At 42.6% G+C, this 26,018-nt stretch overlaps 1 protein-coding gene across 3 annotated transcripts in view; it reads right to left on the reverse strand.

Annotated features, from left to right (window-relative positions):
- Positions 1-7,567: 7,567 nt before the first annotated feature.
- Positions 7,568-26,018, reverse strand: part of LOC310855071 (bifunctional glutamate/proline--tRNA ligase-like) — a 49,091-nt gene continuing 30,640 nt past the window's right edge. Inside the window, exons 14-22 of one of the 3 annotated variants that reach the window (XM_083759940.1) lie at positions 23,685-23,750; positions 21,451-21,590; positions 19,055-19,183; positions 18,290-18,467; positions 17,965-18,044; positions 17,565-17,694; positions 14,796-14,861; positions 8,995-9,055; positions 7,568-8,042 (exon numbers count right to left, since the gene is read on the reverse strand). In XM_083759940.1, the coding sequence (XP_083616066.1) occupies positions 23,699-23,750 (52 nt within the window). In that variant the 3' untranslated portion in view covers positions 7,568-8,042; positions 8,995-9,055; positions 14,796-14,861; ... (4 more) ...; positions 21,451-21,590; positions 23,685-23,698. Of the gene's footprint in view, positions 8,043-8,994; positions 9,056-14,795; positions 14,862-17,564; positions 17,695-17,964; positions 18,045-18,289; positions 18,468-19,054; positions 21,591-23,684; positions 23,751-26,018 lie in introns of all 3 variants that reach the window. The other 2 variants (XM_083759939.1, XM_083759938.1) reach the window with 2 other exon arrangements.

Here is a 26,018-nt window from a genome sequence, read left to right on the forward strand (position 1 = left end):
AACAAATCGTCCTCACGGCCAAAATATTAACTTTACACGCATGGGTTTCGGTAATTTTGTAGCCACACTCGTCCTCTTTCACCCAATGTCACAAGCACAGCCCAGATTCATACGGTACGTGAACTACAGCCCTGAAAGCGACAGGTGTACCATCATAATGTGTCATACAACTCCATGTTAAATGCCAGAATGAGTCAGCAATTTTTTCATCACAAACACAATTTCTTAACTCGCTCTCATAACCACGTTTTTTATCGTACCAATACCACGATCGCACACGGCGTACCTCAATGTCTCGGGTCACTCACGGCGAAAACAAAAATCGCATTTGACGTTTACTTTTTGCGATAGAGCAATTTGTTCGGACATACGTTCTCTCACTGAATCAGTGTGGTTTTAACTTTCAATAGTGTTTGCATTCGCATAGACTAGCCCTAGCCCAGGTGAAATTGATACTTTGTTAATGATTCAAGGTCAAGTTGACCACCTCTCAAACACGCGCACACACGAACGCACATGCACGCACATGCACACATGTGCACGCACACACACACATTGAAAGTCAATGGAGAAAATTGGGGAAACACGTAACGCCAGGGCTCCACTGGGCGCGTCTGCGGCGCGTCTGCGGCGCGTCTGCGTCGCGTCTCCGTCAGTGTCGGGAATGTGCCCTTTTAATCAATGGAGGGTGGCTCCACTGCCCGCGTTGCGTTGCGTTGTGCTGCGTTCGGTGACTCAAAAATTGCCCGGTTCGTTTTTTGACGCACGCACGCGTCCAGTCACGTATAAAATAATGTTGCTGACGCGCAGTTTTCAAAAGCCTGCGGTGGAGCACCTCTAGCGTGACGTTGACGTTGTCATGCCGCACGCGTGAAGCGACGGAGACGCAACGCGCCCAGTGGAGCCCTGGCGTTACTCTGTCATTTCTCGACCGTTTCAGAAGCAGGGCGGCTCGCCGGAACCGGGCCGCCCCCCTGAACGAAACCAAATGGACCCTTACAGCTCAGACATCTTAGCATTAGCATGTTAGCATGATAGCATTAGCATGTTAGCATTAGCATGTTAGCATGTTAGCATTAGCATGTTAGCATGATAGCATTACATGTTAGCATTAGCATGTTAGCATGTTAGCATGTTAGCATTAGCATGTTAGCATTAGCATGTTAGCATATTAGCATGTTAGCATTAGCATGTTAGCATTAGCATGTTAACATTAGCATGTTAGCATGATAGCATTAGCATGTTAGCATTAGCATGTTAGCATTAGCATGTTAGCATTAGCATGTTAGCATGTTAGCATTAGCATGTTAGCATTAGCATGTTAGCATGTTAGCATTAGAATGTTAGCAGCATTAACATGTTAGCATGATAGCATTAGCATGTTAGCATTAGCATGTTAGCATGATAGCATTAGCATGTTAGCATTAGCATGTTAGCATTTTAGCATGATATCATGTTAGCATTAGCATGTTAGCATTAAAATGTTAGCATGCTAGCATGTTAGCATGTTAGTATTAGCATGTTAGCATGTTAGCATTAGAATGTTGGTGGCAACGTAATGCGCAATGAACTAAGACAAAATACCTCATTGAAAGTCAATGGGGAGACCTGGCTCACATGTAACCAAATGGACCCTTCTGAGAGGCTAAATGTCATCAAATGGTGGTCCGTGGCTCAAATGCTGCACAGACTTGGCGAGCTTCAGGCACCCAGTAAAATTTCTTGAATTTTTTTTTCTAGTTCCTTTTTTTGTTTTGTCTCGTTTGATTATTGTTCCATGACAAATTCATTTGGAAAACTGCTTTGGGGTTGAGCAATGGAATACTGAGGGTGGAACCCCCCCCCTCCCCCACTCTCTCTCTCTCTCTCTCTCTCTGTAGCCTCTGTAGTAGGCCCACTGACGACTGTATACAATTAACATAACCTGTTTGGCTAGACACTGGGGGGAGAGAACCAATTTCCCACACCGAACAGTTTTGTTCAGACTAGTTCAAAACTGTCAGAATGCAACAGACTTAGCATTTTTAATCAGCACAAACCAGTCGGCCAATGAAACATTATTTTTGCCTATGCAAAGTAGCCTGTAGTGCTGGTTTGCAGTAGTGTTGCCTGTTCAGCTTATTATAAGCGAATTTGTGCTGATTTGGGCTTTCTTTCACCATTCTCTTTTTGAAAAGAGCTGATGGCTCAAGTCGTGAGTGAAACTGGTTGCTTTTTTGGGTTTGTTTTGTTTTTTCACTAGGTTTGCTTTGTTTGGAGTTGAGCGATTGGTATAAGAATTGAGAGTTGATTGTAAATAATGGTATCTATAGTTCACCTGAATCACGACGAGCAGACTTATGGTTGTGAGATCTGGGGGCCATTAGCAAACCAAGACCTTGAAAAATGGGATAAACACCAAACGGAAACCCTACACACAGAATTCTGCAAATCCATTCTCCGGGTCCAGCGGAAGACACCAAATAATGTATGCAGGGCAGGATTATACATTTTACAACCCCCTAAAAGAAAGTGACCCAGAGGCAAGAGCCACCAGATAGAAAATCCAATGGACTAAAACAAATAAGATGGGAAAGCTATTCACACATTGGAAAAAAGCAACACTAAAGCAGAGTAAACTAGAATGCTATTTGGCCCTAAACAGAGAATACACTGAGCACTGAACAAATGAACTCTTTGTTTAGTGGGGGGTGGGGGAATACGAACTGCCTTGCAAGACAGACATGTAATATTTTTTTCATTTAGCACCTTAAGAATGAACTCAAGCAACTGTATGGGGTTCACTCAAAAACCTGAGTAGACCCCAGAAATGTTTTAAAGAGAAAAAACAAATACCCCTGGAAAAAGTACTAAAAGTACTACTTTGGTAATTACAAGTAAAAGTTCGTAATGCAACATTTACCTGAGTAAAAGTACAAAAGTAACAAAAGTAGAAATAACACTTTATGCATAATGTATAATTTCAATTTTTCAAATATATATAAATCTTTTTGAAAATAGCAGATATACAAGCTCACAAGCTTGTGTAGCTATATGGCTAAAGTTAATGTGTGCGTTTGTGATGTGATCAAAAATCTACAAAGTAACTAGTATAAACTAAAGTTTTAAAATAATTGTATAAAAGTACAATATTTGCCTATGAGATGTAGTGGAGTAGTACATACGTGTTTGCATGTATTACAACATGTACAACACATGTAGTGGAATGAACAGTGCAAATTACAATTTGCTATGCCAGCTATAGGAATAGAGTAGTATAGAGTAAAGAGCTCTGGTCTGACACCTACTGTCCACCTACTGTATTACACAGTGTGTGAAAAAAAGAAGGGTTAACCACATCCCTTAAGCCAAGGCAAATGTACAAATGTTTTTTTTTTAATTTTTATCCCACGACTTTGTAACCCAGTTTTTCTTTTCACGCAGTGCCAATTATCTAATGTAATCCTGGGCGCTACACTTCCTCTGCCAACCTGGGGGGCAGCGGACTGACCTCATGCCTCCTTCTATGCATGAGGAGTCCAAGCTGCTTCTTTTCATCTGACAGAGGGGAATTTCCCCGGCCGGACGTAGCGCGTGGAAGGGCCACGTTATTCCGACCAGTTCCTTACCCCTCCATCAGGCACCCCGGCTGGCCAGGGGGAGGTAGTTTTAGAGACCAGGATTACGGCATGTTTTTGTAAGGGTATCTACCCTAGGCCTAGGGGACACGGGGAGAACATGCAAACTCCACACAGAAAGGCCCTACCCCCGCCTCGGGTATGGGCACTGATGACGTGGAGGAGGGAACACGCCGCCAGTGCCCACAGCGTCCCCAGCGGGAATTGAACCCAGGACCTTCTAGCTGTGAGGCGACAGCACTACCAACTGTGCCACCGTGCCCCTAACATTTTTACATTTTTTTAAACTTAAAATCATTATTTTATACTAATTGGCTATTCAAAAATTTAGAAATTTTTTAATTTAAAAATAGCTCGAGTTTCTGCCTATTAAAGGGCCACTTTTTCAACCAGATCTTATTTTAATGATGTTTGGGAGACAAGAAACACTTTCCTGGTTTTTTTTATGTGTGTAATATGTGTTTTTTAGATATTTTAGTATTTCAAAGTGCCAGTGATGTCATGGACATGGTGGTCTCCCTTCCTTCCTGGACAGTAAGGGTGTAAGCAGACCTAGGATTCCTTCCTGGACTACATGTTGTCTCAGTAAGGGTGTAAGCAGACCTATATTCCTTCCTGGACTACATGTTGTCTCAGTAAGGGTGTAAGCAGACCTATATTCCTTCCTGGACTACATGTTGTCTCAGTAAGGGTGTAAGCAGACCTATATTCCTTCCTGGACTACATGTTGTCTCAGTAAGGGTGTAAGCAGACCTATATTCCTTCCTGGACTACATGTTGTCTCAGTAAGGGTGTAAGCAGACCTATATTCCTTCCTGGACTTCATGTTGTCTCAGTAAGGGTGTAGGTGAGTCAATATATGGTTTGACCCCCAAAAAATTGCAACAAAAGGTTTTACAATGGATTTTGGTAGTATTGGGCATGCTAAATAACATACTAAAAGTTTACCAAAATCAACCTCCCAGAAAGCCGCCATTTTCAAGATGGCGTCCAAAATGGCTGCGGGGAGCTTAAAATGGCTATATCTCAAGTGGAGAAAATGTTTAAAAGGATTTTTCAACTGATTCTGGTACCTCTGGGTATGCTTAAGGACATACTAAAAGATTAGGAAAATATACCTTCCGGAAAGGCGTCATTTACAAGATGGCGTTCAAAATGGCAGCTTAAAATGCTTAAAAAGCACGAAAAGCTTAAAATGGCTATATATCAATAGAAAAAAAAATACACAAATGATTTTTCACTTGATTATGGTACCTCTAGACATGCTTATGATCATACAAAAATATCTAGGCGTTATTTAAAAAATGGCTGCCTGGAGCTTAAATTGGTTATACCTTAAAGTTGGTTACTATTCAACCAAAAAAGGTGGTTCTGTTGTTGGTCTTTAGTCATCATCCTCCCCATAGTGCAGCAGCTAAGCAAAACGATCGTTCAGTTTGTGATAAAAGCATGAAATTTGGTACACGTATAGCCAAAGGCATTACACAAAGATTTGGATGTGGACCCATCTTGAATTTTTAACATGGTGCCCATAGCAGCCATTTTTCAAGATGGCCGCCACCTTTTGTGGTGGTTCTGGACAACCGTGGGTCCGACCGACTCGACACCGGGCACTGCACTCCCTGTGGGGGTGTGGAACGTGTGTGTCGAATTTGAAGTCGGTGGGGCAAACGGTTCTCGAGTTACGTGGATTACAGATGTACAGACACACACAGACTTGAATATATGTCAATGTGCAATGCCCATTGGGTTTTCTTTAGATGATGGGTAAGAAGAGAGAGATGTGATGTCAGGTGGTGTGGGCTAAGAAGTGGTCAGGGCTAAGATAAAGTATATGAGATGTACAGTAAGTGCAAAGAGAGATGGTGAGGGAGGGAGAAAATGATTTGTACCAATTGACCAGACAGTAGACAGTAGTGTAACAGGTTACGGTGAGTATAGAGATAGAAATGTTCTAGCAAGCGAAGCCAGTGTATTGAGAATATGGGACATATGTGTCAGGAGTTATTTGTGAGAGGGAAGATGTATACGATGGTAGTGAGACCAGCCATGCCGTACGGTTGGAAACGGTGGCACTGATGAAAAGGAGGCACAGCTGGAGGTGGCAGAATTAAGGATGCTATGGTTGTGAAAAGGAGTGAAAAGGAAGGACATTATCAAAAATGACTAAATTAGAGGATCAGCCCAGGTTAGAAGGTTTGGGGATAAAGCAAGAGAGGTGAGGTTGAGATGGTTTAGACATGTGAAAAGGAGGGATGAGGGTACATTGGGAGAAGGATGCTGAAGATGTAGCTGTCAGTTAAGAGGATGGCCAAAGACGAGGTTTAAGGATGCTGTGAGAGATGACATGAAGGTGGCAGGTCACAGAGGAAGATGCAGAAAACAAAACCAAATGGAGTCCATGTGTGGTCCAGCCCTATGGAATGTAAAATTCAAGCATGTGCTAATGAAAAGTATTTAAAATATATAGTTTTGATGCTCATCCTAGATCCTACTACTATAGGGGATGCAAAGCAATATGTCTGTTTATCCGTCCGACTTCTCCTACCAAATCACTCCGTTAGCACACATCTCTCTATGCACAAAAAATGATGCATGCCACAGAAAACCATCTGCACTACATTGCATCCATGTCATATTTACTGTACAAATATTGCTTTTGTATGACATACTGTTATTGCGCAACATTTCACTGTGACGCAAATTACATTACAATTTCCACATTAACCGACCCCTCCCTTTTCCCTGCGTGTGCACACACACACACACACACACGGTACTGTACAGTACACTACAGTATGGTAAAGTACAGCACAGTATGGTACAGTAACGTGCGGTACGGCACTGTACAGTACAGTAGAGTATGGTACAGTATGATACCATAAAGTATGGTACAGTACGATGCAGTACAGTACGGTACAGTGCAGTACAGTGTGGTACAGTACGGTACAGTATGGTACTGTGCAGTACGGTACAGTACGGTACGGTACGCTACAGTACGGTACAGTATGGTACAGTATGATACCGTACAGTACAGTACCATACAGTACAGTACAGTACAGTACAGTACAGTATGGTACAGTATGATACCGTACAGTACAGTACAGTACAGTACAGTATGATACCATACAGTACGGTACAGTACAGTACAGTACAGTACAGTATGGTACAGTATGATACAGTACAGTACAGTATAGTACAGTATGATACCGTACAGTACAGTACAGTACAGTACAGTACAGTACGATACCGTACAGTACAGTACAGTACGATACCGTACAGTAAGGTACAGTACAGTACAGTACAGTACAGTACAGTACAGTACGGTACGGTACGGTACGGTACAGTACAGTATGATACCATACAGTAAGGTACAGTATGGTTGGTTGAATAGTAACCAACTTTAAGGTATAACCACAAATGGCTCCAGGCAGCCATTTTTAAAATAACGCCTAGATATTTTTGTATGATCATAAGCATGTCTAGAGGTACCATAATCAAGTGAAAAATCATTTGTGTATTTTTTTTCTATTGATATATAGCCATTTTAAGCTTTTCGTGCTTTTTAAGCATTTTAAGCTGCCATTTTGAATGCCATCTTGTAAATGACGCCTTTCCGGAAGGTATATTTTCCTAATCTTTTAGTATGTCCTTAAGCATGCCCAGAGGTACCAGAATCAGTTGATAAATCCTTTTAAACATTTTCTCCATTTGAGATATAGCCATTTTAAGCTCCCCGCAGCCATTATGGACGCCATCTTGAAAATGGCGGCTTTCTGGGAGGTTGATTTTGGTAAACTTTTAGTATGTTGTTTAGCATGCCCAATACTACCAAAATCCATTGAAAAACCTTTTGTTGCAATTTTTTGGGTTTTTTTTTTCATAGAATGACTCACCTAGTGTAAGCAGACCTAGGATTCCATGCACGGCCAAAAGCCGCTGTCTGCCCAGATTCCAGGAAAAGCTTGCCGCTGGGGTGGAGCTTCATTTCCATCCACCAGCTCTCTAAAAACCAAGAAAGCTTTGAGAAGGAAAGGAATTGGTCTCGTGACTGGGCTGCGCCATGACACTTTCATGGGAGCCAAAACTCACACCGGAAGTTCAATGAATACATGGCAGTGAATGGAGCCGGCGACCTTTGTCATATAATCGGTTCAGTTATATAAAAGAGGCTTTATTGACTGAAGATGAGTTGAATAATTAAACAGAAGTATAACTTAACAATGATAACATCGCTCACATAATTGTTTATCGTTTGTTTTAGATTACATAAACCAAAACAGCAATAGAATATAACCCACGACACACAAAGTCGGATATGAACAACTTTATACAGCAATATTCAAATAATCCTCAATAGTGTTAGGGATAACAATTCTCTGTCTTTGTTTGGCCAAGAGATATTTGTCTTCTGGTAGCTTCTGGCTAAAGAAGAGAGAATGAAAAAATGCAAAGAAACAAGGCTGAAAACTGATAGAATGGTAACAAGTGCTTTGAACAAATAATTCATTTCCAACCAAAGTTGATTCATATCAGATTATTAGGAGATAACAGTTACACAGTAAAAATCTCAGTTTTATTTTAACCCTCAGGGTGCAAAATGACCCACTGAGGATTTTACTGTGAAGGCTACTGAACCGCTGCAAGAAATGTCCTGTGAACATGCTTTTCCCTGAATATCTGTGTCCGCATGGATTTATATATTTTTTTGTCCCACGATTTTGTAACCCATTTTTCACCCCTGTGTCAATCATCCTGTGATGTGATCCTGGGCTCTACACACCCTCCGCCAACCTAGGGAGAGCAACGGACTTAACTCATGCTTCCTTCATGCTTGAGTGTCCAAGTTGCTCCTTTACACCTGACAGGGGGGAGTTTCCCTGGTTGGACGTAGCGCGTGGTAGGAGCACGTTATTCCAACCAGTTCCTTTCCCCTCCATCAGGCGTCCCAGCTGGCCAGGGGGAGGCAGTTTAGAGACCAGGATTACTGCATGTTTTTGTGAGGGTACCTACCCTAGGGGACACGGGGAGAACATGCAAACTCCACACAGAAAGGCCCTTTCGCCAACCCCGCCTTCGGGTATGGACACTGATGACGCGGAGGAGGAAGCACGCCGCCAGCACCCACAGCGCCCCGAGCGGGAATCGAACCCAGGACCTTCTAGCTGTGAGGCGACAGCACTACCAACTGTGCCACCGTGCCCCGTCTGTGTCCGCATGGATGACTTACAACAATTTTAATAAATTACGTACTTTTTTAAGTTCTCCTTTTTTAAGTGTTTTTTTTAAGATATGTTTTTTAAGTCACGTTTTTTAAGTAATCTTTTTAGTATGTATGTGTGCGTGCATGTTTTATTTTATTTTTTGAGTCGCTTACCTCCACAGCGTGTTGTAGTTTGTAGTGTTGTAGTTTCTGGTGGTCACCTGATCACCTAAAACTGAGTATGAATAGGTCTTTAGTTGGAAAACTAAAATGTACCGATTAGCTGCCAGTCAAGTTGAGTCAACCTATTCTGATACTCACTGATTCACTGATAGATTTAAAGATTAATTGCGACCTATGGGTCGCAGATTACTATGAAAACCTGCAAAACCTGTCAGTCAGTCCGTCCGTCACGCCTCCATATATGGTTGTCAGTCCGGCACGCCTCGTGACACGCCATGCCACCATATATGGCCATCAGTCCGTCACACCTCGTGACACGTGAACATATGGCTGTTTCCATATATGAAGATCACAACAATGACCTCATCAAACCCTGGATAGCCATACAAAAAAAGACTGGATCATCACCTAGATCTGCATAGATGGAGCTGTTCAGCAACTCTACATCTGAACCTCAAAACCTTAGATGTCCATATATGGAGCTGACCTGTTCTGACATTGCATGATGTTGATCCTACCCCATCCATCCTTTCTCTTCGATGTCTCCCTTTTGACTGATACCTGTCCATTCAAACTCTAGACGGGCCTGTTGACTGATACCTGTCCATTCAAACTCTAGACGGGCCTGTTGACTGATACCTGTCCATTCAAACTCTAGACGGGCCTGTTGACTGATACCTGTCCATTCAAACTCTAGACGGGCCTGTTGACTGATACCTGTCCATTTAAACTCTAGACTAGATGGGCCTGTTGACTGATACCTGTCCATTCAAACTCTAGACGGGCCTGTTGACTGATACCCGTCCATTCAAACTCTAGATGGGCCTGTTGACTGATACCTGTCCATTTAAACTCTAGACGGGCCTGTTGACTGATACCTGTCCATTCAAACTCTAGACGGGCCTGTTGACTGATACCCGTCCATTCAAACTCTAGATGGGCCTGTTGACTGATACCTGTCCATTTAAACTCTAGACGGGCCTGTTGACTGATACCCGTCCATTCAAACTCTAGGCGGGCCTGTTGACTGATACCTGTCCATTTAAACTCTAGACGGGCCTGTTGACTGATACCTGTCCATTCAAACTCTAGACGGGCCTGTTGACTGATACCCGTCCATTCAAACTCTAGATGGGCCTGTTGACGCCTGTTGATGCCAGGCCCTGCCTGGGCTGGCATGAGGCCACTTAATAATTAGCACACATGTTTTTGCCCTACCCGGCCCGGAGGGAAAAAAAGGGTCCATATATGGGCATTCCCAGATCTGTAGTTTCAGCGCGACGTCGCTTCTCGCCCTCAGGGCGTCTTACTGGTATTTGACTTCCTACTGTATGGTGGATTTTCTGACACATTAGACATTAGTTAATCACAGAGAATACAGACATGACAATGTTCCCATTTAGGAGATACCTGGAGCATAAATGCAAAGAATAACAACCTGCTTTGTTTTGGTTTCTGGCTACTCGTCAAGTCAATGCTATTATTGTAATCATAAACCTGAGGCTTTAAAAACAAGGCTTCAGACATCCCAAAACAAACTGGTCAGGCTACCTACACAGTACAACTCATTGAACCTCTCCCTACTCATTATGCTACAGGGTGGGATAGATATCTCAGGGTACAGTACAACTCATTGAACCCTAACCCTACTCATTATGCTATAGAGCGTCACAGTCCCTCCCCCTTTCAGAACGAGTGGCCCAAGAAAGCTTAGAGAAGGAAAAGACACCACCGTCATGGTGTCACGTGACTGGACGCCAGGGCTGCGCCATGACACCCCACCACGCCCCCATGTGCAAGAACTCGCAGCGGAAGTTCGATGAATACATTGGAGTGGATGGGAGCCCGCTGGACATCTTGTAAACAAACATTATTTATGAACGATAGCGACCTTTGTCATATAATCGGTCCAGGAATATAATAGAAGACATATCACAGATTGTTTTCCGACTGGGTGTTTTTCGACTTGCTAACTGTTTCATTTTATTCAGGAATTTAAAGAGCACAGAGTACGTTTCTGGGCTGCATGGGCTTAGCCTGACTCCGCCAGCTGGTGGCAGTATTGGGTTCACAATCCTTTGTCATTATAATCGGTCCAGGAATATACAAGAAGACATATGACAGGTTGTTTTCGCCGAGTGGTTCCGTTCGGAGGATGGTGGTGGTGGTGATCGCCTCCTCCTCCTCCGTGAACGAGTCTCCAGCCAAGAGTCTGGTAGACATAGACTTGGCTTCGTTGCGGGTGAGGCTATAGGACCCGCCTTTTAACAGTTTGCAGAATTACAGTACATTTCAAACACAAACTCAACAAAGACTGTCAACTGTGAGTGGACGACCCAATTAAGCATTACACTTGTTTACAACAGGATCCACATTGTTCAATTCATCAAAACATTTAGAGACATACAAATAGACACTTCAATTGTTCTGTAAAGCACTTTGAGCTGCATTTCATGTCATGAAAGGTGCTATACAAATAAAGTTTTATTATTATTAATAGGCAACTTTTACTTTTAGTGAAAAAAAGTATTTCATCAAACACCACTGACTTGTAATATTGCAAAATCCTTTATTCTCAACATTTTTTAAGCGTTATTTAGTTTGTAATGTTGATGAATTAAAAACAATATAGGCATATGGGATTTTGAAGGCAGGATTGTGAACCCAATACTGCCACCAGCTGGCGGAGTCAGGCTAAGCCCATGCAGCCCAGAAACGTACTCTGTGCTCTTTAAATTCCTGAATAAAATGAAACAGTTAGCAAGTCGAAAAACACCCAGTCGGAAAACAATCTGTGATATGTCTTCTATTATATTCCTGGACCGATATGACAAAGGTCGCTATCGTTCATAAATAATGTTTGTTTACAAGATGTCCAGCGGGCTCCCATCCACTCCAATGTATTCATCGAACTTCCGCTGCGAGTTCTTGCACATGGGGGCGTGGTGGGGTGTCATGGCGCAGCCCTGGCGTCCAGTCACGTGACACCATGACGGTGGTGTCTTTTCCTTCTCTAAGCTTTCTTGGAGTGGCCCAGGAAATGAATCCCAATGCATTTCATTTTTATTTTATTTAAAGACCTTTTAAGTGTCGTACGAAGCCAACTCTTGTCGTGACAAATCATGACAACATACACAATCTTTCGGGCCAAACAAATAATTAGAAAGTAGAAAAAAAACAGGTTATAACACTTTTTTTGTTGTTTTTCTTCTTTGTAATTATTTGTTTGGTCCAAAATATTGTGTGTGTTGTCATGATTCGTCACGACAAGAGTTGGCTTCGTACGACACTTAAAAGGTCTTTAAATAAATTAAAAATGCCTATGGTCAAAATGCATTGGGATTCATTCCCTGGGCCACTCGTCGTTCTGAAAGGGGGAGGGACTGCGACGCTCTATAGGGTGGGATAGATACGTTTCTCAGGGTACAGGACAGAGGGATACTGGACTACTCGCCCCGGTGCTTGCCCGTTTTTCCTCCCGGAATCTTCCCCAGTGAGGGGGATAACTTTGTAATATGCTATTGGCTGTTTGTATTCTTTTTGGAAAAATATAAAAAGATACTCCTGCGGAAAGGCTATATTATTTGACTTATATTGAACCTATAAACAATTTAGTATTATTTAGTATAATTATGTAAGGTTTTGCCCACTCAAATGGTACCTCGTCAGATAATCCCCACATATCCTACAACAACTTCTGTGAACAGACTTCACTGTAGTAGCTTTTCATAAATTATATTTGTACTTATAGGCCGTCTGCTGTCATGAAAGTTTATAGTTAGAGAAATTCAAAGTCCAGCCGTCTGCTGTCCAGCCTTTCCCACCCCTCACTGGGGAAAATTCTGGGAGGAAAACAGAAACTGGCGAGTAGTCTTGTTACCAGACAGAGTACAGCAACTTGCAATGGGCCTGGTCTACAAGATACACTACACAGCTCTCCAGCACAAAGACAAACTACTTAAAAAATGTTAAAGGCGTTCACAATCACACCACCAGAGGGAGCTCCACAAATCCTGTTATGGTTCAACCCAGATTCGGCTCTAACAAGGGGTTAAATTCGTTTTACTGTTATGCCACCAAAATGTGGAACAGTCTTGCAACAGTCAGAACATTTTTTTGACTCCTTACTCTCTTTCAAAACCGCTCTGAAAGCATACTAATACTTAGGCCTACTGGTGGCTGCAATTTGTAACTGGCCTCTGTAAAAAGTCAATGGCCTTTCACCAGAATTGTCTTTTCTCTCTTTTTGATTACTACTCGTTTATATGATGTTGTTGCATAGAATTGTATATTATCGTTTGTCTTTTTTTTAATCTATTCTTTTTTGCAAACTTTTTTTGCAAACTTAAAAAATAAAGTATTCAATCAACAAACAAACCCCACATGCTTAGTTGACTGGCATAGGCCTACCCAGAGCCCTCTCCTTTCCCCCCCCCCCACTTCCATACAAATCGTAGCTAATTTGCAGATCTACCAGCTCACGTGCTGTGAGCTTGCAGATCATGTAGATGTAGCCTATTTTGGCTGAATGTTCACCCCAGAATAGAGATCCTGGGCTGTATTTTGCGTGTCTTAAGTACCAGGTCTTATTACTATAAACTTAAGACCTGGAGGCGTGGTCAATGCTCTTTGGACACTCAGAATAGTCAAATGGCATTGATCACGCCTCCATGTCTTAAGTTAAGTAATAAGACCTGGTACTTAAGACACGCAAAATACAGCCCTCAGTGTGGTTAAACTTAATTTGTTCTCCATCGCACAAGGATGTCACTTGTCAAATGGAACAGATCTGTTATTTTTTGCCAAGTGACACATTGCACTTAAATTAGGCTATTTATAGAAACACCTGGCAGAGGATCAGTGCAACACATAACAGCAATGCATGCCGAGTATCACTTCAAACACATAAGTTTAAATTAGTGATGCAACGATATGGAAATTATTGGCCGATGCCGATGTTTAAAATAACTAAGGGCAGATTCATACTACTATTTTAGAGACGAATAAAAGTCGGTTCGGCTCTGTAGAGCCTACAATGTGACGTCATTTGAGGTTGGGGGGGGGGGGGGGGGGGGTACCGTCCTAAAGTCGGCTCTTCGGTGCTACTGAAAATTTCTGACGAGCCGAAATCATTTCGGCACTACAGCGCCGAAACAGCTGTAAAATAGGAGTATGAATCGGCCCTTAGCAGATACTGATACCGATTGTTTATTTAGTTTTTGTTGTTTTTTATTTACCCCTTCTGTGGCAGGGAAACAAATATCTACAAGAAATAAATGTTCAGAATCTATTCTATAGCTTGGTAGGCTGCAGAAAACCAACACACCAACATAGCCAACGCAAAATGTATGTTAAAGGTCTCCACACACCGGGCGCAAATCGGATGCCGGTGTGCAACCACCTTTATCAACAGATAAAGATCGGCTACTGCCGTCGGTTAATGTCCGTTTTATTTGCCGTCTTGCCGATACCTATATATTGACCGAGAACAGCAAATATCGGCCCATACTGATATGTGACCGATACATCCCTAGTTTAAATTAATTATTTACATTCTAATACATTGTCCAATCATGTAACAGAGTTCAGACGTATTTGTTTGTTTTTTGATAGTACTGTAACTGTGAATCAGTAAAGGTCTCCAAACACCGGGCACGAATTCGGATTTTTAGCAGCGTTTCTCCATCGGTTTTCCGAAAAACGCGGCCGGTGTGCAACCACCTTTATGGTGAGTAATATTAATACAGTAACCACACAACAATGTCCACATCATGAACCATGCAGGTGATCACCTTCAATGTCAATCCTCCTTTAATCCATCCATCCAGGTGGGTCATCACCACCATCCTCATAAAAGGCTTCACGTGAACGAGGGGAAAGAGTTGACAAAAAAGAAAATCATCTAAAACACAGGCCACTTAAAACAAGGAGGGTAACAAGATATATAAGGCACATAACTATCAAGATACAGTAAAAGACCCACCATCTTTAAAATAAAACAGCATCATGGTTTGTGTGGGGTTGTAAAACATGTTAGGTCTCTTAGGTTAGAGTTTAGACAGTTTGATCAGTACTGTAAACAGGAAGACTTGCTCCTCTAAAAAAACGAGAAAAAAAAAACAGCATTATTCTTTCTTGCCCAAAATATCAATATCATAGTGGGGGGAAAAAACTATTGCATTTTGTTGAGGAAAATTCTTAGGGTGAAAGATATTCCAAATCTAAAGTGCTTCAAAAGCAAGATCCAATGTGTACGTGTATGACAACTCACCCCTTTTCTGATTTCCTCCCGGAATCTTCCCCAGTGAGGGGTGGGAGAGGCTGGACATTGAATATTTCCAACTATAAACTTTAATAATATATATATAAATATATAAAAGTACAAATATAATTTATGAAAAGCTACTACAGTGAAGTGAAGTCTGTTCACGGAAGTTGTTGTAGGATATGTGGGGATTATCTGACGAGGTACCATTTGAATGGGCAAAACCTTACATTAGGCCTATACTAAATTGTTTATATGGTCAATATAAGTAAAATGATAAAGCCTTTCCAAAGGAGTATCTTTTTTAAAATCTTTTTCCAAAAAGAATACAAACTGCAATTAGCAGTTATAGCAGTTATCCCCCTCACTGGGGAAAATTCCGGGAGGAAAAACGGGCAAGCACCGGGGTGAGTTGTCCAGTATTCGACTGAACAAGAGATATGCAGTTGAGTTCCACACTTATACACCATGCTTAAAATGTGTCAGGGGAAACATTCACAACATCACACATGTTAAACATTCACAACATCACACATGTTAAAAGAAAGACAACAACATTCAGATGCAAATGCAGAGCATTTTATCCAGCATTTAAACAAAAAGTTATTTCTTAAATAAAAGCCTATTTCAGACTAAAATCATTACGTGCTGCATAAGATGCGTTCGTTGACCAGTCAGTAATAGCCATGCATAGTATTCATTTCAGTATTTTGCAGTATGTTGCCGATTGTGAACAGTAGGTGGCAGCAACATGTTTAGTTTAGTTTGTGTCGAACCTTTGTATGTATTATGTATAACAATACATAATACATTATACAGACAGTAGGTGGGAGCAACATGTAACAAAACAAGCAGAAATCCAATGATCTGCTTGTTCCTACTGTTCAACACAACACAGTACAAAACTTAGTACACTTAAAACATAATGTATAAAACAAGACTAAAGTGTAGTATTGGAATAATGTTGGGAGTAAACATTAACTGTGGACAGAGTAGCCTATTTCAAAACAATTTTAAACAAGTAAACATATTTAAAACAGATACTGAAACAGAACCAGCAGGTCACATTCCTGACTCAAAGACTATAGGCCCTTATTTAATACAACACTTAGCCGACCCTGTCCATTCATTAGAAATGGTCTCAGAATGTTCCCAAAGATAAAGTGCTTCAAGTTAGTGACATATAGATCACTTTTAACCATGAAAGAAATCAGTCCTAACCAGAGTTTAAAACAGTTTAAAAGCCGACTCCATTTTCAAAGCCATTCTCTAAAACAGAAGATTCTACAGCAATGGATTTGTTGACCTCAGCAGTCTTGATACAGCCCAGATTGCACTGACAATTATAGCCCATCGGTCTTGTAAAATGTTGCTTTTGTTTTCACTAACGCCTGCACAGTAAAACCCCAATTTAATTTAAGTCTGAGAGTGTTTTTTTTTCTCTCTCTCAAGAGGCTTTTACTGTTTCATTTCTATTTCATTACATCTTATAATGTAGCCGTTAAATTGATTTAAATAGGCTATTATCAAAAAACCATAAGTGACATCGTAAAGCCTTTTCAACAAATCCACGGGAATGTTTGTATGCGGCTACAATAACCCTGAAAAAGATTTGCAAACAGTTGCATTGCCACATCAATGAAAACAACATACAGTGTCTGTTCTTTGGCTTTAGCAGAAGGACATATAAAACATTTCAGAGCTACATACACATTCAATATGACCGTAAAAATAATTATGTAAGTAAACATTAAAAAAAGGTGCATGTGGCCACCATTATATGGCAAGACACAAAAAAAACATGCCAGCAAAATGCTTTATCTACGCAGTAAAAATCCAGAGTGTTCATTTAACTCTGAGAGAGTCAAAACTTGACAAATAAAGAGATAAATAAACACTCAGGACTTAAACTGTGTATCGTTTCAGTTTCAGTTGAAAAGCACGTCAGGCGTTACGGTTAGGGATTAGTGGACATGGATCCCTGTCGAGTGTCTAGATTAGCCTCTGGCCCACATGCTCCTCCAGCCACAGCAGTAGAGGCTGTAAGGAGGCCTGTAAGGAGACAGGTCCAGCCTCCTCCTCTGCGTACATCTGCAGCAGCATATCTTGCAACATGAGCAGCAGAGGAACACCCAGGCTCAGCACCTCATACAGGAACGTATAGTCGTGGGCATTGTCCCTCAGGTGGAGGCTTAGCGCCGTGGCCGTGCCACGCACCCAGCGGGACAGCCGCCGCGGGGAGTCACGCTCAGAGGCCACCTCAAACCCTTCTTCAGAAACCAGCGTAGGCGGGTACCTGCTGCTGCTGCTGCCGACGGGTTCGATGGCTGCCCGTCGGTGGCAATATGTCCGACCGATGTGTCTCCGTTTGGAGAACCCGGGGAGGTGGCAGATTCATCCTGCTGCACGTTGTTTCCACTGTGATTCTGAATGAGGGGAGAGAGGTTTAAAAATATATGGTCATATATACAGTGTAAATCTAAAGCCCAGTCCCGAGTCACTACTGATGATTCGCGACTGCTGCAACTGCTTCCAGAATGCCAAAACTGCACCGACCCCAATTCAGGCTGGTGAAACTGGTTACAAGTTGCAAGGAGTTGCATTTGCGAATCTTTGGTGTACTGTGGACCGGGCTTTAAGTAATAATGAACTACCAGTAAATAATCTGCATGACAAGACGCTCCAGAGAAACTTACTGAGCGCAAGTTGAAATGATTCCGCCGTAGGTTTGTTCCACTCTCACGTTGAGCAAAATGAGGTTTGCAATACAGTTTACCTGTAAGATGACAACAATTACCATCCTAGATTTAATACAGTTTACCTGTAAAATGACAACAATTACCATCCTAGATTTAATACAGTTCACCTGTAAGATGACAACAATTACCATCCTAGATTTGAATGTGATACTGTATGGGGGGGCAGGACGCAGTGAGAGAATAGATACATAATTATAATTTAAAAAAGGGAATCGTACAGAAGAGATTAGAACAATAAAAGAGCTGATATTTAATGACGTACCCTGTTCAGAGTCAAACGCATGTGCTCCTTGACGCAGGGCGGAGCCGCATGTATGACACTGAAAACACTTCCTGTGGAAATAGAGGCCCTCGGCACATATGCGCTCGGCTGCGAACACGCGCCTGTCACACTTGTGACACTTATCACTGGACACGGGGAAGTCCCGTCGCACGCCACCCTGGGAGAGATAAAAAGATATATGCTAAGAATGTAGTCGGAAACAAGACGACACATTATAATAATGATATCCTGCCTGGACCCATCGTCAAAGTCAGGCTGTACTTTTCAGGAAGTGGAAAACATAAAGTTATTTATTTTAGACACAGGCTCTTTGTACTTTTCAATGATATTTATACATTTACTAGAAAAGATCTGCTCTCCCATTACATATACGGTTTATTTAAATCTTTGATTGCGGACTTACCCCCCAAGTGTCTGCACCTGTTTTTTAAACATGTATTCACACAATGAGGAAATGTTGCTATTCTGTTTTATTGTTTTTTTGTTTATTGCTTTGAAAATGTTGTCTTATGTTGTACTGTATCTCAACGACACTGCAAATGAGGGAAACCTCAATGTCTCTCGAGAATAAATAAAGGGTTGAATGAATGAATGAATGAATGAACGAGCGTGATCAGAGGTTCCTACTAGGATCCTAGAAGGAAACCCACCGGTGATCTAGCTTCTTCCACACTCCAGACAATGACATTCATTTCAGGCTGTCACATCCTGAATATCACCTTTCTCAGAGACAGACCTGCTTACCGGAGATGATGTTGGTGACGTTTGGGGCGATAAAGGAGGTGAGGTTGGGGGTGAACAGTGGGGGACCCTAGACATGTGGTCATTTTCTGCGTTAGGTCTTACTGCCATAGACACCTTCCCAACTGTCCGCTAGCATTCAGCACAGAAGAACGGACAGAACAGAGACAGTGAAGGAAGACAGCAAGCAGGAAAAACAGGACAGAAAGAGGTGACAGGTATCCTCTTGAATACTTTATATATTATAGACAGAGATTAGGTAAGAAAACAGAGGTGTAACAGTAAAGGAAAAGGATACTCAATATTTAATGCCAAACTACATTGTGTCTCAAGAAGAACGCAATAATAAGTGTTGGGCCTTAATTACTTCTTGTGTGAGGAGAGCGGCGCAAGTACCGTTTTCGCCTGCGTATGTCGGTGACACCCTCGGCCAATCAGGAACCACCCTTTTTACGTAAGCATACATAGTTACGTCATCAGCCACCAAAACTACACCATATTAAATACACAATATGTATACATATGTGGACGACGTAACCAATTTGAGTTTCAAACTTATATATAGGACACTTAAAACATTTAGAACGCGTTGTAGTGGATATCTCGAACGGGATTTATACAGACATAACTCAGATGTTTCAATAACTTGGTTGAGGTAAGTTAATTGCGCGCTCTGCTCACGCACAAGTAGGCCATTCATAGCCAACTTGTGTGCGAAGCGCAAGTTTGGCAGCTCGTCAGAGTGCATTTCTAGTTTGGTCTGCAATTAGTCTAAATAAATGGCAATTTTCCTACTTTGAGCGCTGATTATTTGACCGCTGAGTAAAGGGAGAGAAGTTCCTGCCCATCACATTAAAAACATTCCAACTACAACATCTGGCCTTTGAGGTTCTCTGGAATAGGAGGGGCTGAGGAGGCTGCTACTGTAAGTACTGTAACCACAAAAATACTGAAAACTACTACTGAAAATACTTAATAGTTAATATGCCTATGCAATATAGTTTTGTCTATTTGTATGCTGTGATTACAGTACAGTACAGACTACTTAAGTATTTATTTATTTACAGAATTCTGTCTGTTGAAATATAAACACTATTGTGTCATGGTCACTTAATTTTTAGCAATCTACAAACCATAAATATTTGATGTATCCTAGCTAGAAGCAGACTGTGATCCTGGGCTCTACACACCCTCCACCAACCTAGTCCCCATATATGGGGGACTGGGGAGAGCAACGGACTTGAACTCATGCTTCCTTCATGCCTGAGTGTCCAAGTCGCTCCTTTACACCTGACAGGGGGGAGTTTCCCTGGTTGGACGTAGCGCGTGGAAGGAACACGTTATTCCAACCAGTTCCTTTCCCCTCCATCAGGTGCCCCCGGCTGGGCAGGGGGAGGCAGTTTAGAGGCCAGGATTGCTGCATGCTTTTTGTGGGGGTACCTACCTTAGGGGACACGGGGAGAAGATGCAAACTCCACACAGAAAGGCCCTTTCGCCAAACCCGCCTTGGGTATGGGCACTGATGACGTGGAGGAGATGACACACCGCCAGTGCCCACGGCGTCCCGAGCGGGAATCGAACCCAGGACCTTCTAGCTGTGAGGAGACTGCACTACTGACTGTGCCACCGTGCCCCCCTCCATGGGTGAGTCTTAACGGGCCACGTAGTCGGACTAACGGGATGTTGGACTAATGGGAGCCTTATGCGTTTTAAAATGTATACCAAAGAATAATGTACTCAAACACAAAAATCACACTATCCATCCATCTATCTATCCATCCAAACATCCATCTGAAAGCAGTACTGGACAACACTGTGGGAATTATGAATGCTTTATTATATACGAGGAGGAAATGGACAGAAAGAAATGTGGAAAAAGTGCTGTTCTCCAGCAATAACTACTAGTGGAAAATGAACCAAAAGTGTAACAATTAACACCATTTTATTTTACTGAGCACCCACATTTTCCAAACCAAGTACTACATTTGGACAGCTGGACTCTTGGGGGAGGGGGTTCCAAGATATCAGATGAAAAACAACACTAGACCCATCTTCTAACATGGCTGAACAATAAATACCAACCAGTAATTCTAAACTCCGTTCCAGGGGACCCAGAGTACTGCTCCTTTTCATTTGGTCCAACCACTGGTATTGTTTTGTAAAGCACTTTGTAAAGAACATGCAAACTCCACACAGAAAGGCCCTATCGCCAATGAATGTGATGAATTTCTATTACAATAGAAAACTACAGAACAGACCAAAACCTAGAGTCGCACCTCCGTTGTGCCATCTCAAAAAATAAGTGTAGAAAATCCAGAAATTCCACAATAACCGTCCTCAACAGCTTAAATACACAATAAATGAAAAGAAGAAAAGACCGACAGCCATTTAAACCATACTGTCCACCATCGTCAAATTTGTTTAGTAGCGAGCTCCAAACAGGGTGGGGAACTGAGCTCTGGTCTTCTGGCAGAGCACACACAGCACATTTCTCCCAATCTTCTTCAGGGGATGGAAGGGGATAGACAGACTCTGTCCACTGGAGAACACAGGAAGGAAAAGAGAGAGAGAGGGGGGGGGGGCATGGTTAGTTTTATTCACTAAGGACATTTACTTGGCTAGTTTCTCTTTAGCTGCTCACAAACACAAAGTAGGAAATAAATAGAAATAATTATGCAAAATACAAGAGTATAATATGAAAATAAGCTAGTTTTTGATCAAAACAAGCATTATCCACGACTCATAACTAAAGTGTCGCTGGTCTCTGTTACAAAATGTACATTTCGGGTGAATAAAAAAATAAAGATTGCGGCTAACTCTACATAGCCATTGCTAACTTCCAGTTCTTGGACCCGGGAGTGAAAATGAGATGGTGATTATGTGGAACTTACCGTAATGTGCGGACTATAAGCCGCACCTGAATATAAGCCGCACCAGCCAAATTTAGGGAAAATCCCGTATACAAGCCGCACCGGACTATAAGCCGCACCGGACTATAAGCCGCAGCTACGTTAGCTCAGAGCCTGAGATGGTTCTGCGTTAGCTGTAAAAATCCATAGATTAGCCGCACCGTTGTATAAGCCGCAGGGTTCAAATCATGGGTAAAAAGCCGCGGCTTATAGTCCGGAAATTACGGTACTTGTCTGTGTAGTCCTTAAGCAATTTCTCGCATTCTCTATCTCCGCAGACTGGAAGCTCGACAATCTGTTAACACGACAAATGCATGTTTGTTGATGGGAAATGACATTTGTCAAACAAGAATAAAGGTCCATTCACACAAAAGCACGAACTTTAACTGTAATGGACATAGTGGCCGAATTTGGTATTGCAGCGTGGGCCCAAACACATGAACGCGCTGGTCCGTTGACTATCATTGTGCACGTTCACAACGGCAGAACGTTCGTGCGCGTTCGTGTACGTTCAACGGCAGCGCGTTCATGTGTTTGGGCCCAGACACTATTGCAATCCATCCCAGATGGAAGGAGAACTCGGATGCCATCTCTATTCATACTCTAAGGTGGCACCCTGCCAGACTGGATTACCAGCCAAGGTGCCTGGACCACTGAGCCATGGCCCAGGCCGAAAAGCACTGCTTTTGAACAAACCATGAATCTTTAAGCCTGAATTATACTGTACTTATTTACTTAGTTGTGTGCAGCGAAAATAGTAGATCTAAAATCTCAACACATTACGCTGAGACACGTTGTGGGTCTGCCATTTGTGGTGTGTCACACAGCGTGTACAAATCAGTCATTAGAGCGCCTAGAGCCTAAAAATTTAAATAAACTATTTAGTACAACATACACAAATGTCATGAAAATAAAAACTGATAGCCTGTCATAGACATAAAAAGATAGACATGTGCTCCGGCTCTGTGTATCGTAAGGTTGGCTGCCTTAAGAGGCGGCTGTTCATAGCTACTGTGGAGTCAGTACTGCTGTATGGGGCCGAGACATGGACCCTCACAGTACAACAGGAAAAAGCCCTGGATGGAGTCTACACAAGAATGCTACGAATGGCACTAGGTGTCACATGGACTGACCGCATCAGAAATGTGGACCTCTATGGGGACCTACCACGCGTCACGGACAAAGTCAGAGAGAGAAGGATGAGGCTGGCAGGGCACTGCGTCAGGCACCCAGAACTTGAGTCAAGTAAATTGACCCTATGGGAGCCAACCCAGGGCAAAGCCAGGAGGGGAAAGAAGCGTACCACCTATGTAGACGTGCTGCGGCGCGACAGCTTGGCTGACAACACTGCAGAGCTCAAGAACCTGATGTTGGATAGGAATTTGTGGAGGGCAGCGATCCAGGAATCCCGAGTTGGTGTTGGCTAGACCTCACTCTCGCAGCAAGAAGAAGGCTGCCATTTTTGTTTCCGTGCCACAGCACGCTGCTGCTCAAATGACTACTGGCCAATCACAGCCTGTATTTCCCGGGACGTTGAGTGGCAGCGTGCCGTGGCTCCACCACAACATGGCTGCCTCCATAAGATTACATGTCACTCCAATGAATGCAGCGGCCAATGAGGAATCTAGGTTATCTATGGGCTCTATCCTCACTATTCCATGATCTAGTCAGAACTTTAACCCTTGAGACAGAGGGTTAGAGTTCTGATAAAGTGTTCGACTCACCCTCACCCCCATGCTCAGTTTGTCCTGAAACCACAAGCCATGAGTTTCTCCATGTCGGCCAAAGCCCTGAAAACACACACACATAATGTTTGTTTTGACACTGTTTTACATCACCTAATCATAGCAAAACGGGTTAGACTTTAAACACATTGAGTGCTACAGTGTGACATTTTCTCAGGATTGGTGGTGCTAAGCGATTAACATTGGACTTTTGAACTTTTTAGGGGCCCACAGCGAGGGGCTTCTTATAGCGAGAATCACACCGCATAAATCAAAAGAAAGCCAAACTTGTCCACTTCAATTTTTTTATGATTCTACCATCTTCCATTCTGGAGATATACCTTTTTCTAACACCTGCTTTTGGCTGCACGCTGCTCGCTTGAAAAGACAGCAGAGATATGGAAGGTTGAAGTTGACAGACATTGACAGACAGATATAAAAATGAACACAAATAATATCATATACATACTACACACTGAATGAAAGCCCTGAATGTCTACTTTTAGGAGGAAAACAAATACAGATATAAGTGAAGTGAGCAGTGCAATGTTGTGAAACATTGCACTGCTCACTTCACAGGGGTGTGATTTTTATTATCATGCGGTAGTTTCATACGGTATATAGTATGTACATGTCGCTATAGGCCTTATTTTGTGAATAATAGTTCTTCAGGTCCATGCATTCTCTGAAATCCTCTCTGAAAAAGAGTATTTTAGACAAGGTATGGACCCGACAACTAAATATTCACAAAATAAGGCCTATAGCGTACATACTATAGACATATCTGATCATTGTCTCAGTAACAGGGGGGGCAACAAAAGTCTTGATCAGTGTAGGCTACCTTCCACTGATCGTTTCAGAAGGATAGTATAACGGTGAGACGCGTTAGTGGTTGACATGTCTGGACATGTTAGGGCAAAGAACCACAGGAGCGATAAGCGATGGAAAGAAAGGAGCTTCATCCACTCGAGAGAGACGCTAATCCCGGCTGTGATTTCGACAAAATGACAGATAACTCGATGGCTCCCGCAGTTTAGGATGAGCCATGTGTATTCGTTATACATTACAAACGGGTCGATTACGTCCCAGACGCCTTCATTGCGGTCTTATCACTGCAATTATAATGAATAAAAAGTCGGTTACAATCACACTACGGAGTACGGATAGTGTTGGGTGCATTGGCTGGCGAAGGCGCTATGGCTAATGGCGATGATGGTGATCCACGGTGTCGAGAGAATCGCTAAGCCCGGCTGTGATCTCTTCTATACGGGCTTCTTTGCCCAAACATGGGTGGTGAAGACATAAAGCGGCCAGTTGATCATCTCTCTCATACGTCATTCGTTTCGCGTATCGTTATGAAATGGCAATCGTTGCAGATTATTCTTGGTTTATATACGGGCAGAGGGCTATCTTTTTTCGAGAATGAGAGGACGAGGTGCAAGGCAGTTGCCGTTGGAGGCGTTATATCTGCCGTTATATCTTTTTTCCGAGAATGAAAGATGCAAAGCGATCGCAACGCGCAGTGGGGCCTGGGGGGGTTCCACGGCTGTGATCTCTCCTAGTATACGTGCTTCTTTGTCCAAACATGGGTGGTGAAGACGCGACGGCGAAAAAACAGACAGTTGATCATATCTATCTCCTATACTGCTTCTCCTATGGCGGTCCTTCGAGAATACGTCATTCGTTTCGCAAACGTTATGAAATGGCGATCGACCGTTGCAGATTATTCTTGGTTTATATACGGGCAGAGGGCTATCTTTTTCCGAGAATGAGAGGACGGGACGAGGCGGCGGTGCAAGGCAGTTGCCGTGACGGGAGAAACCATGTAAAAACAGGAGGGGAGGGGAATCGAGTGTATTCACACACACTAGAGTATGGGTACCTCCATTTTAGATCCCCTGACATCTGCGTTGGTCTATGCCGTGCAGGCCGGCGAGGCCGCCTCCAGTACGTCGTAATGGATACGGCATGCCAGACCAGACCTCTTTTCAGGAGGGGGGGGCTTTTAACTCCCGGATCACATACCGGACCTTTGTAGAGCCGATCGGTGTTACTTTCTATGTTGTCCGGGCGCGTATAAATATGAAGTACAGTAATCATTAAAAAAAAACATAAAACGTATAGATACGTTTTGCGCATACGGCGTTCGAGATTAATAAAGCGTATGGATACGTTTCCAGCATTTGATGTGTTAATATATTAGCGCCCCTCACTTCATACGGGTGCGAAGTGACACCCAACATTGCTCTCTCCCCATTAATTTGTTTTATCCAAAATGTGTTTGCAGTGGGTTTGTGTAGCATGTCTTAATGGTGTTTGTGTGCATGGCATTGG

Source organism: Protomyctophum parallelum, assembly GCF_964188405.1.
Source record: "Protomyctophum parallelum genome assembly, chromosome: 2".
NCBI lineage: Eukaryota > Metazoa > Chordata > Actinopteri > Myctophiformes > Myctophidae > Protomyctophum > Protomyctophum parallelum.